The sequence below is a fragment of the Tubulanus polymorphus genome, chromosome 6 (assembly GCF_964204645.1).
Source record: "Tubulanus polymorphus chromosome 6, tnTubPoly1.2, whole genome shotgun sequence".
Lineage (NCBI taxonomy): Eukaryota > Metazoa > Nemertea > Palaeonemertea > Tubulaniformes > Tubulanidae > Tubulanus > Tubulanus polymorphus.
In genome coordinates, this window is record NC_134030.1 from 4,961,720 (window position 1) to 4,977,413 (window position 15,694).

At 37.6% G+C, this 15,694-nt stretch overlaps 1 protein-coding gene across 1 annotated transcript; it reads right to left on the reverse strand.

Moving 5' to 3' along the window:
- Positions 1-5,759: 5,759 nt before the first annotated feature.
- On the reverse strand, positions 5,760-11,218 carry LOC141907151 (IQ calmodulin-binding motif-containing protein 1-like). The gene is made up of 14 exons (XM_074796725.1): positions 11,049-11,218; positions 10,253-10,415; positions 9,760-9,892; positions 9,218-9,317; positions 8,988-9,087; positions 8,590-8,685; positions 8,425-8,499; positions 8,224-8,332; positions 8,004-8,113; positions 7,780-7,922; positions 7,200-7,348; positions 6,970-7,101; positions 6,664-6,820; positions 5,760-6,528 (listed from the first exon to the last, which is right to left on the reverse strand). The coding sequence occupies exons 1-14, from the start codon at positions 11,149-11,151 to the stop codon at positions 6,338-6,340; spliced, it is 1,761 nt and encodes a 586-aa protein (XP_074652826.1). The 5' UTR covers positions 11,152-11,218; the 3' UTR covers positions 5,760-6,337.
- Between the last annotated feature and the right edge of the window lie 4,476 nt (positions 11,219-15,694).

The following is a 15,694-nucleotide window of genomic DNA, read 5'->3' on the forward strand; positions in this document are numbered from 1 at the left end:
AGCGATGCCACGTTTAACAGTATTCAATTTCACCGAGTTAAACCCTACAGCAATAAAGTATATTTAAGAAGTCACGAATAGTTTTCCCCAAAATATGGATTGCCGTATATAGATGTTGTTCAAGTGGGTGACTGAATATTAATTCAAGTTATAGATCGACAGTTTGTGATATTTTTTTCCAATAAACCCGTGTTCAAAACGTTTACATCTGTTGCCCCTAGAGGGGGTTGATAAACATTTTGAATTCGAGTCAATGACATCGATAACGACTGACACACCCTAGGATAGTGTCTCTGAAATCTTTTACGAACACATTTTATTTTCTATTATCAAGCAGACATTTTATATTCGGTCGATAGAATAATTTAACAGAGCTGCCTAGGTATGTGATATCCTTTTTAGTGATTAGGTTCACTGGTTAAATGGAGAGAATATGGAAGAGAATAAATCAATGTTGGTGGTCCTAGAAATCACTTGAACTATCGTCAGACAATATTGATTCGTTTTTCTGACGGATACGTCGTGGCCCTCGGAAAAGCCAATTTTGTCATAAGTGTTTGCGAGACCTTGAAACTGTAATCGATTTTATATTAGGACGCAACAGCTGTGGACAATTAGGTAATATCGACATGATTTACTGAGGATATTCATCAAATAAATCAGTGATCTATGACGACAAAAGTTTCATTTATGGTCTCCATATGTTGCCACACAATCACCACGAAAACTGCATATACATATCGGCTCAGAAACTGGATCCAAATTTGATTTAAAACAAAGTATTGTCGGAAAATATTGTCAGACCGGACTAGGTTTAGCATTGAAGGGGTTAAGTGAATAAGAGAAACTAATTAGATCAATGGTGTGACCGATGACAATGAAATGGAACAATAGCCATCAACCACGACTCAGAATATTGAAAAGATACTTTAATAGGACGTTAAACGAGCGTGAAAGATAATTTACGAACGAAATCCTCTCGGGAACCGCAGCACTGTCATCGGTTTCGAAACGCATCGTCCCAAAGCGACCATTCATCAATCGAAACTTGAAGCGTGTTTTTTTCCTCGGTTGTATTGTCTTCTGTAGTGAGAATATCTTTCGCATTGTTAAGATCTTGTCAGTCGCTTTGAAAACCTGAGATGGATTCGCCACGAAAAGACGCAGGCAATATGGCAACGACGTCGCTACAGAGTGATTCCCAAAAGATCATGGAGAGCATCCATAAGGGAATCACCTAAAGGTGACTATTACTCTCTATTCAAAGATAATCATAGCCTGGAGTTTATTTACACGTCGGACATTCCTGATGACCTGCTATATAGTTTAAGTAGATTTAGAACGTGTAACCACAAACTTCCAATTGAAACTGGTAGATGGATGAAAGTACCCAGAGAAAACAGGACCTGTCCTCTTTGCAACAGTGCTATAGGGGACGAATATCATTATATATTATGTTGTCCAACCCTTGACGTTTTAAGGACCAAGTACATTGAGAGAAAATTTTCAATTTATCCAAACCAGTATAAATTCTCCTCCCTTATGCAGACAAAAAACATCAGAACACTTTATAATTTATGTATCTTTATAAGTAAAATTGCTAAAATATTTGTGTAAACACGGCATTCGCTGCTATGTTATTTTGTATAATGTTCTATTTTTCACTCATATTGTCTAATTTGTAGACCTTGAGTTTGTCAAATAAACTGTAAACTGTTAGTAGTTGATTGACAGGACCGTTTGCGACTGTCCTATCAGACTCGAATGAATGGAATTTGTGTCAGCTTCATTGTTTTAGGTTTAGTCATCGCGCATCATAAATTGCTCATCTTCGCATGATGAGACAAAAGACAATTAACTATTGCGCAATTTCTGAAAGGGAGACAATGGAGGATGGTCGCGCATTAGTAAGTGCTTAATGTGCTTAATGGCACATTAGACTCGAGTTACAGTTACCAGAAAATTCATTTAACCTTTTTTATTCCAACTTCAAGCAGCTCTGCTTCGGGCACCAATCCTCAAAAGAAACCAATATAAACGTCGAAGAAACCGGTTTGATTAAAATACAGAAACTAATCACGAAAACGTTCTTAAAAACATACGTAGGCAAATAGCGAGAGTCTACAGTTACCGAATCACTAGTACTGAACGTCGTAATCGCAATATCGGAGGTGATTAGTTTGTAATGAAACCTGATGGATGTATGACGATTTTGGTGATTCACTCGTCGGCAAACAGTAGGTGCTGTGTTTGCTGCAGTAAAATCGAGAATAACGTGACGAGAAAATGATTCATTCCAGTTCTGTCCCGGGAAGATATACGTAATTCTCGCTAATACGATAAATCTTTTTTTTCTGTCGCAAAGCTCAAAATCATGAGGTTTTATTGTGTGCGCTTCACTTGTTTCGACATTTTACAAGCGCGTTAGATTTCCCATCCGGATTGTTTTCATTTTCTGTAATCATGTCGATGAGATTTTTATCAAAAAGATTAATAGATATCGGTATCAAATGACTCTAGGGCCTACCGATTCGATGCACTGACCCAGTTCCATAGTTCAGGTTTTGACTTTAAAACATTAAAAATGAACTAACTCTAGATTCATACTAAACTGAAAACTGTCCTGGGACTCGGAATCCAGGTATGTATCGGTGGAGCTTAGCAATTTGCACACAGAAACGTGATACTGAATAAGCTCAATCTAAATTGATGAGTTCTAACGCATGTGCACGGAATTCAGCGATCAATAACTATTAATACAAACGCATTAAGCAACAGATTATTATTTTACCGAATCGATGACAGATTTATTGCCCTGAGTGAGGATGACTCACTGAGGATCTCCGATGAGATTTTACCTGATCTACAGGTAAGAGAGATGATCATGCCACCCGGTAATCAGCATGGCGACGATCCGGTAGTCGATCAAGAAGGTTACCACCGGTGACGTCGATCGCGCTTACCGCAGAGAGCGATGCAGGCCTTCGATGACTCACACCTTCAACAGGAAGACAGTTTTACATAATTAATTTATAGGCCCAATAAATTGTTAGTGTCCCGCCATATACATCCCCGCTGTCATGGTAATCGTCCAAGTCGCCACCTCAGATTCTATGCTTCACAGGAAGCCTATTCCTATATCGATTTTATGTGTCGTTGCATTAGATGTTAAGTGCAAATAAATTCAAGGCTATAATATGATAGAATGCAAAGAAAAGAATCCTAATACTTTCTATGCAGATACTGGGCGGGAAATTCTAGAAATAAGATTTATGGTATCGATTCAAAAAATCGGTCCATTCCTCTCATTCCCATACCCTCCTTACCAACTTTGAAAAATCTACATAATCCAAGAACATCTCGCACTATCGAGAAAGAAGATCGATAGAAAGGACAACCGCGGAAAACTTCTCAAGAAGACATCCACTCAGTGCGGATTATGAATTAGCCACGACTGACTCATCTTACATTATATTGGTCAATAGCACCATCTCTCTGTCAATCTGAATCGCTATCAACGCTTCAGGTGTGTCCATTTACAGGGTGGACACTGAACCTGGGAAATGTAGATTTAATCATTAAACGATTTTTCCTCATCAAAAAAGGTATAGTTATGAGAATGGAGTGCCTATCCTTGAGAATTATAGAAATATGTTTATTCTTGGATAGAGTTCTTACTGGATGGCAAGATATCTATCTCAATGATTTTTTCCATTTCCGAGGAAGCGCAATTGCAGTTTAGAACCCCGGGTTACGAAAACAAGCAATTAGATTCAATGTCTTCATTCTGTGACTCAAGGCAGCTTCATTTTGAAGATATTCAGTCAGGTAACCACTTGAATTAAAATCTGAGCAGTGTGACAGAGAGAGAATGAGGGGTACATAAGCCACTGTGACTCATCGTGAATATAGACCCTCAGGTCAAAACCAATTACATCTCCGCTTAACGACAAGACAATTTATGGCAATTCTAGATCGCTCGTTCTCAGCAACTTCAGGAATTCTACACCATCATCATCAGTAAAATGAACGCTACATTTTAGAATTCAAAAAAGAGGGCGCTCAGCTTTAAACAGGAATTTAGATTTTAGATTCTGCGCATAGGCCACAGTTGTGACTTCGTAGAGAAAATTGAGAATAGAAACGCTTTTGTTAATTGAAAATCGAGAATAGTAACTTTTTGCTAATTCAATTCCTGTAGACTAAAACGGCATTTTCGTAGACATTAAGTCGGAAATTAGTGTCGGGCTGAGCATCGTAAATGACCAATACAAAATTGAAATGAAATTGTCACAAAAGAAAAGTGTTTTTATAAACGAATTAAACCGTGACAAAATTATGGTTGGCCATTAATAAATGACCAAGAAACGACACTTCCTGTAGTAAATCCATCAACTTTCGCATAATGAAATTTCGTTGTCATTTCCGATACGGTTGCTACATTCTGAAATTAATTTCCACGGTCTATAATTTGTTTTGTGTCGATAATAGCTCCCGGCGAAGTGGACAACATAAACCCTGTTTACGGGTCGCAACAAACATTTGAAAGATACGCATGTGACCAGCAAAAACATATGAAGTTAAGACGATGCCAATGTAGTCTCCCATGATACGGTAATCTAATGAATTTCGAGAGATTCTACAAGGAACATTGTATGTAGAAGTTTAAACGCAGCTGTGCTAATGTCTTAAGGGGCACTGGCGAAAATTAACATTTTCGATGCTGGCAAAATGAGGAATTGTTGTGCGATAGAGCGATGTAATCAAGAAAATTGACGAAGTCAAACAAATCATCAATCTTCGTTACAGGGGCGACACTGCCGTGCAGCGCAAAACAAACCCATCAGTGAATTACTAGACAAATGCTGCAGGCATTCTGTCACGTTCATCCCATTACTTTACGTACAAGCGAACCAAAATCAATTGCGAACTTTGCACTGATATATAAGAGTTCGTGTAAGACGTCAGGCCGCCTTCTCCCAAGTTGTAAAACCTGACCCGCCGCGGTCCCATGTTAATAGTGATTATAGAGCAAATGGTTTTAAACCGTGACTATATGCAACTGGCTCCAAATCTTATCGTAAAAAAAAACAACATTCCCGGGTACTATTAATGTGCTTTTAGCCGAGAAGATTTTACATGATCAATATAATGCCGAATACCGTGTTTATTGCTGCTGCACTTTTTTGGATCAAAGAAACGATGACCAAAACAACCTTCAGTGCCAATTTGTGTGATGATCACATCGCACTGGATGATGCGAGCGCAGATCAATGGCTGCATCTAAGTGATTTAACCTGTTCTATCGTTTCATTTCTTCATCAAACGATTTAGCTTCCGTGTAGTCATTACATGAGAGGGTAACAAGAAAGAGGTTCACGGCATACAAGTCGTTTTGGCTAAAAAATGCAGCTCATCCACCGTTTGCATTTTCAAAGCAGTATCTCAGGGCAAAGAAAAAAGCCTATACCCTGTACTTAATTCCAATTCTTTTGAGTTCATGCATATTTCTTTAGAAGGACCTTGATAATACCCTGTGGGTAATAAGTGAATTTGTCGTATTAAACTGGTTTCCCTATCATCCAAAGCTCGATTGATATAAATATCTTAGCTGGGACATGCTGGAAATCAACGTGTTTCGTCTCGGAATGGAATCGTGTTAACGAGGTTCAACTGTATTAAAGAATGAAGTGGATCCAATGCTCCATTCTTCAGAACATAAGAAAAAGCAATGATTTATTCTCTAATTAAGACTTTTATTAAAAAATATCAAATATGCTTTGTATAAAATAACATGTAATAGCAAACAGATATGAAAACCCTGACCAGCAGGATGAATTTACATTGATAACTGATTATCATCAAATGAGATGGATGCAAAGGTTTAACCAACAAAATCCTATAATTCAAAATCTTGGCCCACGTAAGCTCTGGCAGAAGTAACCCTAAATAGCTGCCATTTCTATAAGAGCTAACTATTAGCCAACAGTTTTGTAACATCTCTTAGTATTTTCCATAATTGTCGGTTTTTTCTTCAAATTGAATTATAGACAATCACTTGTCTATGGAAACAAACATTGGCTCAATTCTACAGATATTCATTCAATAACTGTGTGACTTTGTCAATTAGTATTTCACAGAAACTTGCCTACACTAAGACAGAAGATTATTCTAAGCTCATTGTAAAACTGGTGGAGGGCAGTTCATTTTATAGAAGTGAGCCTACATTTCTATTCACAACTAACAGTTGTACATTTAAAAATATCGCATTCACACATTCTACCCTTCACTTGCAGATTCAATGAGATATGATAGAGACACTACATATGATTTCCGACTAGAATAAGATTTCGTGTTGTTCGAGTTCAGGTTGTTGATGAAACTCATCGCCCAGTTTTCTCCACCACGGCTGTTTCAAACGTTTCATCTCGTTGTTGTGCAGCATTTGAGCTCGATTCGCAATCGGTACCGAACGACACACGTACAATTCCAGATCTTTCTCGGTTGCTTCGTCTAATTTCGGCGCATCTATCGGTTTAGAAAATATTCAGAAGTCATCAATGATTTAATGACGACATTGCTTAGAATAGATAGCAAACTCATTCCGTAATTTTTCATTTTTCAATTAATTTCACAATGAACGATAGATTATAGACAACTTACTTAGTAATAGTTCGGAGTCATTTTCTATGCGTGCCAGCATTGCTTCTCTTTCTTGATGTTTCACACGAGTGTGTTTAGATGTCATCATGAATCTCTGTAACATCATCTGAGCCCGCTCGTGTATCTTCTCCTGTTCTTCCCGACTTTTAATTTCGCACTGAAATTCGAAATGCCGAATACATTTTGCGATGTATCAAAATTCCGATATTACTAATAAGATCAAACCCAGTTTATATCAAATTCGTGAGTTATTAATGAATTTTCAATATTCCTGACATGATCAGACTCAAGTAATAAACTACGTACCGGATGATCCTCCCTGTGCTGCTGTATGTATTGTTGTAATTCTACACGTCTTTCATCGGTCAGTCCAGGAGGACGCTGAAACGCTGGCGGTTCTTTCTTCTTCGCTTCTCGGCGAGCCAACCACTTTCTCACCTAGAAAGTTACGCGATTTCAAATCGAAGAACCGATGAGAGGGGTGAACGGCACACGAGATATCAGCGTGTTATTCTCTAATGGAAATTATAGATTACCTGTCGTTGTATAGCGACAGTTGCCTTGATACGAACGGCTCTTTCTTTTCGATCGCCGAGTAATTTTCGCTCGCGGTAACCACGCCAGCTGGCTTGTAATTTCGTCGCCGATCTGTCCTCCTCTCGACGTATATAATCATCAACATCAGCTGGAAAAAATTACCCAAACTACTAACAAATCAGTTACAAAGACCTAGTTCCATAGTAATCGGTTACTTTCGACTTTAGAAGAGTTGAAATCAGTTAATTTCAAATGCTTTTACCATAGAGTCAACTGCTTTTATGCTAGAGTCAAATTGTTTTAATGCTATAGGCAAATGATTTTATGCTTGAGTAAAATGCTTTTACCATAGCAAAATAGTTTTATGCTGGTGTCTAATGGTTTTATACAAGAGTCAGATGCTAGTTATAATACTTTGAGATAAATCAGTTAATCATTATCTATTCAATATTGATTAAACTTAATCAGTTAAATCAATATTTTAATCTAATCTGGAAATAATCTGAATATATCATAGAAACGAGATTAATTCCATTGGTTTGAAATGATGCAGATAAAACATGGTTGAACTGTTTTTACCTGCTGGTAAGATTTCCATGTACTCTAGCTGTCGTTCACGTAATTCTCGCACTTTACGTTTACGCGCCATCATCAGCTGATGACGAAGTTCTAATTGCTGTTTTTCCTGTTGTTTTTCTCTGCTGCTCACTTCTCGACGCAGTCTGAAAATCATTCAGAAATAAATGGACCTGAATTGCAGGAAAAAATAATCGAAAGAATCCCCTGAAACTGACGGAAGTTACCTGTATTCTTTATGGAATTTTTTGAAGACGCTATTGACTTTCTGCAGTTTTCTTCGCGTATTAAACATCCTCCAAAGCGCCTGGATTCTAATAGCGGCACGATGAAACTTCTGAAAATTTCACACAAAGTCTCCATAATCAGCGTAATAGTGAAGCAAAGAATGTGAAAAAGTTCACCGTTAAACATGGAACTGGCTCTCTACTATCCACCACAACTTACTTCCATTTCAGCTCTTTGGGCGTTTCCAGCATCAAGCAGGAAAAGTAATGCTTGTAGATCCTTTGCGAAGCCTTTTCCAGTCCATTTACTGATCAATAATCGCAGTCCCCTTCAATGAGAAAACACCATCAATAACAACTCAACATCTCCATGTAAAATATCGAATGTTGAAACTATGAATGGAGTTAGTGTCAATCTTACTTGTATCTGCGACACAGAGCTTCAATCGTGGGTGGGTACAGATCGCATAATGCCAGAAGACATCGTATTGAGCAACTGAAATAGGAGGCAAGATTCACAAATTATTCTCGCTTCAATTCGCGTAAAGACCAATCACATCTGACCGGTATGATCTATTGACAGTACCTGGCGATATCAGGATCTTCACTGATAGACAGTTTATAAACTAATTCATCGAGTATTCCATTTGATTGCTTTTCATCCAGTGTTGAGATGACTGCCCTGGTAATCATGAAAGTGAAAGATAATCAATGAACCAAATTTTGTGCCATACAAAATATGGGAACTAACCTTAAGGGCTTTGAAGAAAGATGTTTAAATTGTTTAAAGTTCACCAAGAATATGCATTTTCTGTGTAATTTGATGCTAGCTGTGGGTCCGGTTTTACGAAAAAGTTTGGGCTTAAAACGGTCAAATTCTAATTGTTGTCCATGTTGAAAACACAAAGTAAACCAATAGCAACTAAACCAAAATTTGACTTTAGCTTTTTCATGGAACATGGCTTAGATAAAAGATTTATTTACCTATCAGCACGAGCTAGTCTCATTATTAGATTTGTCAAACTAATAGCTGTTTCTTTATCATCAGTAATTAGTAACTGTAATAACCACGCCGATCGTAAGACTGAAAAATAATTTTGCAGATAAGCATTTCGTACACACGATTCTACGTGATGATAGATTCCAGCTTTAAATTCGATAGCAAACTCGGCTTTACTCGTATTGGAATTGTGACCGTTATTAAAAATACATACCATTACCGACAATAAATGTGTGCACATTGTATATCATCACCACGGAGTCAATAACCGCTCGGAAATGACCGAGTAGATCATCTGCAGTAAAATACGTTCCCTGAAAAACAATACCGTATCAAATTCATAGTACACTATTCAATCAAGTGGTATGCTCATATTTTCATCGCTGAGGTCAGTTGTTCAAAAGTTGGAAAAGAATTCACGTACGAGTAAAGAAACACATAGTCAATGACATTATCCAAATTCCAAGTTTTCCAGATTTTTAGTAGAATCAGTCAAATTCCGACTGGACCCACAGGTATTCTGGGTGCAGTTCCACAGTTCTGAGATACATTTGACTCTAGATTTAAAACATTGAAAATGAACTAACTTTAAATCGGAGTTAACTCTAACTAACAACTGTGGAACCGGGCCCACTGGGAGTTATCCAGGATTTTTTTTACATTTTCCGACTCCCTGAGTTTTCCAGGTCAGTGGCCACCCAGTCCAAATCCGGTTTAATGCGGTAAATAGGGGGAACTAAATGAATTTCACGATACCTTAGAATCCTGTGCTTTGATATATCTGTCTTGTACACGTTTAGCTAGAATGAGTAAGTTTTCAGCCGCGTCCGGGAGTATGACATCATTGAATTTATCACGGTCCGGAGGATCGATACCAGTGCAACAATTACTGAAACGAAACGACAAAAAATCACATCAGTAGAATATTTCATACTTTAGAAAAAACTGGGGGCAGTTGTATAAATATCATAGTAACAATTTACTTTTAATCGTCACTATTTTATCTATCAACTGGTTTACCTCAAACCAACTTTTTCGAACTGCAGCCCCTGATTTTACCAAGAAGATGAATCTGTAACTTGTCTGAACAAATGATGTATTCTCAGAGTAGAAGATGAAGAACAATTGCGCTATTGATAATGATGATGATATCTAAATTCTAGTAATAGTATTCCGACAGTTTTAAGATTTATCTAAATCTTATCATCAAAAATATAAATTTCAGATATCATCATCAATTGTAGCATACCTGAGTAAAGTGGCCAGCCTTGCAGCGGTTTCCCAACTACCGCTAACGCGCGAGAAATCCTGTTTTATGGCGAGCACCATGACTGATAGTAATTCAAACTCCCAGATATCCTGTTTCACTTGTCCGGCATATCTAGTGCCAGGTGTAACGGAGTCGAGAATTTCTGAAAAAAACCATTGTTGCTACTACAAACAGCGTAAGATTAGTGGAAACTCAAAGAAAGATACAGGTGCCAACATGCTCATCCACCACAGCATATTGCAGCAGGATCAGGAGGGCACCGGAGGTAGGCAGCAACAGAGCATGGAGGCAGGAGAAGTCATGAGGCGCGAGTTTATTTCTAGCAGTTAACAGCTAACACTAACAGTATTAGCCGTTAGCTGTTAGAAATGAACGTTTGGACACACACAGGCACTTGATTTATGGGCTTTGACCTTGTTGGTGAAGTAAAAATGATCAAATTTACCGTAATCTACGATTAAAACACCACCGGGGTTGCAATCTTAATTATCGTCAGCTGTCCTGATATTTGCGGGTAGATTTAAGCATTACGGAAATAGGATCGTTTCCAGCCTTACTGTATAGTATAGAGTTAAACGATGGGCACGCGTTGCATCATGGGTAAATTCACTATAAAACAAGGCGAATTATTAAGTCAGGAATAACTTATCGCTGGAAAATTATTAAATATTTATCCATTATCAAAGCCCATATTCAAGTGCCAGGTGGTTAGGATTTATTTTAGGAATCATTTGTTATTTTTGTTTATTAATATTATCATAATTTGAAGACGAACCTTCCAAACGCAATAGAAGACCGGGTACATGTTTATCAGATGCTTCAGCAACCTCAGCGGCAAGCGCAATCATGCGCTGATTCGGTAGAGTTGGATTGGACATATTATTCGGTAATCAAATGGGTGATTTGAAAGAAAAATCAAAAATTTCGAAAATTTGTTTTCTTGTTGCTACAACATTTCATAGTATATCGAAGGTCTGCTAGATGGCGCTACTTTTTCATGGATGAGAGAAAGGGTGACTCCGAGAACAAGCAGTATCGCCAATTGACCAGCATTCTAATTAGCCTAAATTGAGGTACCGATTATGAAGTCTTTATCAAAAGAAAACAAGAATCATCATCTTTTTTCATTTGCCACGAGATAGTGGTCGCTTCTAATGGTGGTAGGTAGAAAAACGCCGAACCAATTATATACATTACGTTGACTTCACTTAGGTCGGTTGTGGACAAATTGTTGATTTGCAGACTTCTGTTGAGTTGAAACGCTTGCATTTTGCCTCGGAAGTGGATATTTAAACGGTGGACTGGACTTCTGATATTATTGATCTATCAAACACAGTAAAACCCAGGACCCAGTTCCACAGTTGTGAGTTAGAGTTAACTCTGAGTTAAAGTTAGTTCATTTTCAATGTTTTAACCCAGGGTCAAATCTTAACTCAGAACTGTGGAACTGGACCCAGATTTCAAGTTGATGATTAAATTGTCTTTGGTTTTAATCATATTTTTTGTCTGACCAGAGAAACCAAAATGTTCTTATAATATATGCCTAATGATGTATTGTTTATTTCATGATTTGTTGTTATTTTTTACTGAATGACTTGTTTATTGCCCGTCTCATCACCATCATCCAGAAAAAGTTTGAGATCTATCACAAATTGTTTTTGAAGAGAAACTCACAGATGTTTATTTTCTTCCTCAACCAAAAGAATCATCGAATTTGAAAAAGGTAATTTGATGGTACGATAAATGGTACGGGACCAGTAGGATCTGATTCAACCACAAATAAGATAGTTTTTAGCTTTGGCAATTAAGATTAGAATCACAACCAATAGTACCGTTGGTGCCACGTCTTTGCCTCCCATCTTCCGCGGCGACCGTCACCAAGAGAGACACCAACACAGCCGTCATAGCAACCGCAACTTGAACAAACTGATCTGAAAAATGTGGTATAAACTGAGATGACAGAATGTTCAAAAGTTCAAAAATACAAATAGAAATTTCCATCAAGCTAAACTAGAACTAGATGCTATGCTAGAACATTCTTATTCTTCTGATACATGTACAGAAGTACGTCGCATTTGTATTACTGAAAAATTCTTAAGAAGGAAAAGCATTTTTTACTGAATTAATAGTAAGTCAAAATATCAAAATACACTTACTAATCATTTTTGTGTGGTTCGAGATTATCGAAAGGCTAGAATAAAACGTTTTCGGCGTCTGTAAAAAATATGATAACATACCACAGATTATCACGAGTGAATAAAATATGTACGTGTCAACTTTGAAACTAAACTAAAAATCTAATTACAGGAAATTACTCAGAAAAATAGATAGCCATACACTGATCTACTGCCTCGTGTTACTTACTTGCGGTTTTGTCTTCGTTACAATTGTGTTGCTGCATTCAAAAATATGAATCATTATATGGAGAATTCACTGATCAATTTTGCACTTCAAAACTTAACACATTGTTTACTTTCCTATTCCCGATACTCAACTATTTCAGTAACTTGAATCCCTGAGAGCGGATTAATTGCGTTCCTGCTTGGAACCCAATACATGTACCTCAGAAGAATACTACAACTCTAATCCATAGCATAAACCCATAAAAATTATCAGATGACAAGTATCACTAATTTGAGCGGATTTAGGTGGTGGTCTCGGGGGTCCCCCTGCCTTCCTATTTTTTTTAATATCTTAAGTTTATTTGCCGTAAAAGCTAAGCGGCCGGTTGTAGAAAGCTCCATAACAAACTAAATCACACTCACTGGAGTCAGGTGGGGGACTGATCAGTTTAGAAAATTGAAATTACAGGGTAAAGAAATATAATATAGAAATCTCCAAGCTCCGCTTCAATAGATGTTAAGACATCTTGCGGCCGAGGAGTATTCTGCCTTCCTATTGAGGTGGCCCTTTTCATGAAGACCACCAGAAGTAAAGTTAGAACCCGTAAATTTGACACTCATCGTCTGAGAAATTACAGTTCCGTGTGATTTTCTTAAAAGCTATATTAACACCGAGGGTGGAACTTCGCCTTTTAGTTTGCGAGGCCCTGCTTTATCTGAAAAATACCGCAATCATTTCTTCTAGACCCTGTCTACAAATTTTCTAGATCCGGCCCTGAAATATGCTTAATTTATATTCTGTGACTGTTTTGGCATCATCGAATTAACATTGAGGAAAACAGACCATCCGACAGATTTCTATGTTTAATTTCAAGGATGAAATCACTTATTTGAAGGCAAAACTGTTATTGAGGTGAATATCAAACCACTTACGTAGAACTTATAGTTTTAAATTACATTCGAATTCAAGTTCGGAGCAAAACCATCATTAGAATTAAGTGACGTTTCATATTTCACCTGTTCGCGCTCTGGATTCAAGTGCGCGGCAGTACTGTGAAATTTACACCCGATTGAGTATCTTCAATGAACAAGTTAAACTGTGTATGAATTTCTAAAGCGCGGATTGAAATTCATGAGCGAATTTTCGATGATAAGATTAATCTATCCGGTTTTTTTTCTAAACAGATAGATAATGATTTGTACAAATGTAACAAAGCAGTTAGAAAAAATTGCTGTGATCTAACAAGGCACCCAACATCACGACAGCTTTACGTATACGGTAACTGTCTGGATACGCCCCCGATTCTTACATTTCTTAGATGAATTTGGAGAGTGTTAACCATCGTTTAATAAACAACAAAGTTTTCTAGATTGTTTCTGCGAACTCTATAACTATGCGCCTCTGCATCGAGACTATTTGCATAATAATGCTTGCTTCTATATTTTCAGGTATGAGACGTTTGATTCGGGTTTTCTAATCATCGCTATTCATCATCTTTCCGTATATATTTATTCTCACACCCCGGACATCCGACGATCAATACAAACTCAACACAGAAAATTCAACAGAAAAATCATCAAAATACAAAGATATTTTTTCGACTAGCTAACTTTAACGCCTAGCCAACACTTGCAAATCAGCCTTTAAAAGACTCTCGAATGATTCCCAACCGTGATTTTCCACCAAAAAAGAATTCACTTTTTCGGTGGCCATTTTCGAAACAATAAATTCACAGAAAGTTAACGGGGCTGAGCAAACAAGTACCGACCAACATAGCACAGCGAAACCAGGAGAATATACACAGAACCTTAAGCGTACGAAACGTGGACACAGCTCCGGAGTAAAGGCTGGTCCGTGGAACAATTCGTCGCTAATTTTCTCATCTTTCACTTTTCCGGACGAGCCCCCAAGCGATTTCCATGTAGAAATAACCGACGACGACGAGAAACGTCTATATATTCGGTTTATTCACAATACTGACAACAAGACCAAACCAAAAACCGCCTTATGTCACTGGTGGCTTAGTTTATTAAATGTTACTAAACCATTCAACAGTAGTATGGGCAGTATTGATGTCCACCAGTGACATCAGGACAACATGGTGCGGAGACGAGTATGTCCGCAAAATATGATAATCGATTATATCAGGCAATACAGTTAAACACTTTAAACCGGACACACTGACACTTGTTGACCGGTTAGAAGCAAGTGTTGCTGCCGAAGAGTGATTGCGAAATTTTTTTTATTGTCACTATAGCCATCAAGGGTGAATTTCCACTTCAATTCAAAATTTATTGCATCCGTATATTTATTGCATCAAAACCGTCCAATACTGATTAAAACCGTCTGATACCAACCAAAAGCCGTCTAATACCGACCAAAAGTAAAATTAGTACCGACCAAAATTGTAACAACCATTAAAAGTAAATCATGATACCGACCAAAAGTAACCAACCAAGTAAAATGAGAAGAACATCGACCGACCAATGATGACTAAAACTCGCAATTTTTAGCCTTGTTATTATTTGAAATCTTTCACTATTGAAAACTGTCTGGTAAGTTGACTATAATTGGTGGAGGGATCACTCGCTGGGCGAAGCAGAGACTACTAAATTCTAATAATTTTTGTTTGAATAACAGGGTACTATAGGCGAACTATATCTTGTCAAATCAGATTCGATTTTCCTAATCATAATTTGCTAGTTCACGTGTAGTCCAAATAAGATAAAGCACAGATGAATTAGACGCCTGTTGTTCCACAAACGGCTGACAAAATAATGTCCCCCACTTTTTAAAATATCAATTATTTCCTATGAATGAGTTTCAGGTTTCTCTTTCAGTTTTGACATTCATATCAGTTTTTCGAAACAAATTTGTGAGTCGACCATCTTCAAATCGTATCAAATCACCCGGCCTCTGGGGGTGATTTGATGATTCGACCGGGGACGAGCGGAAGCCGTGGTGGTCCCTTTGAAGTGGCATCCCGTGGACTGTATTAACATCTACAGACTCCGAATCAAAGATCGTATGAAAGAAAAGTGAGAATCATGTCTACAAAAAGTGGCTTTAAAGTCTTTA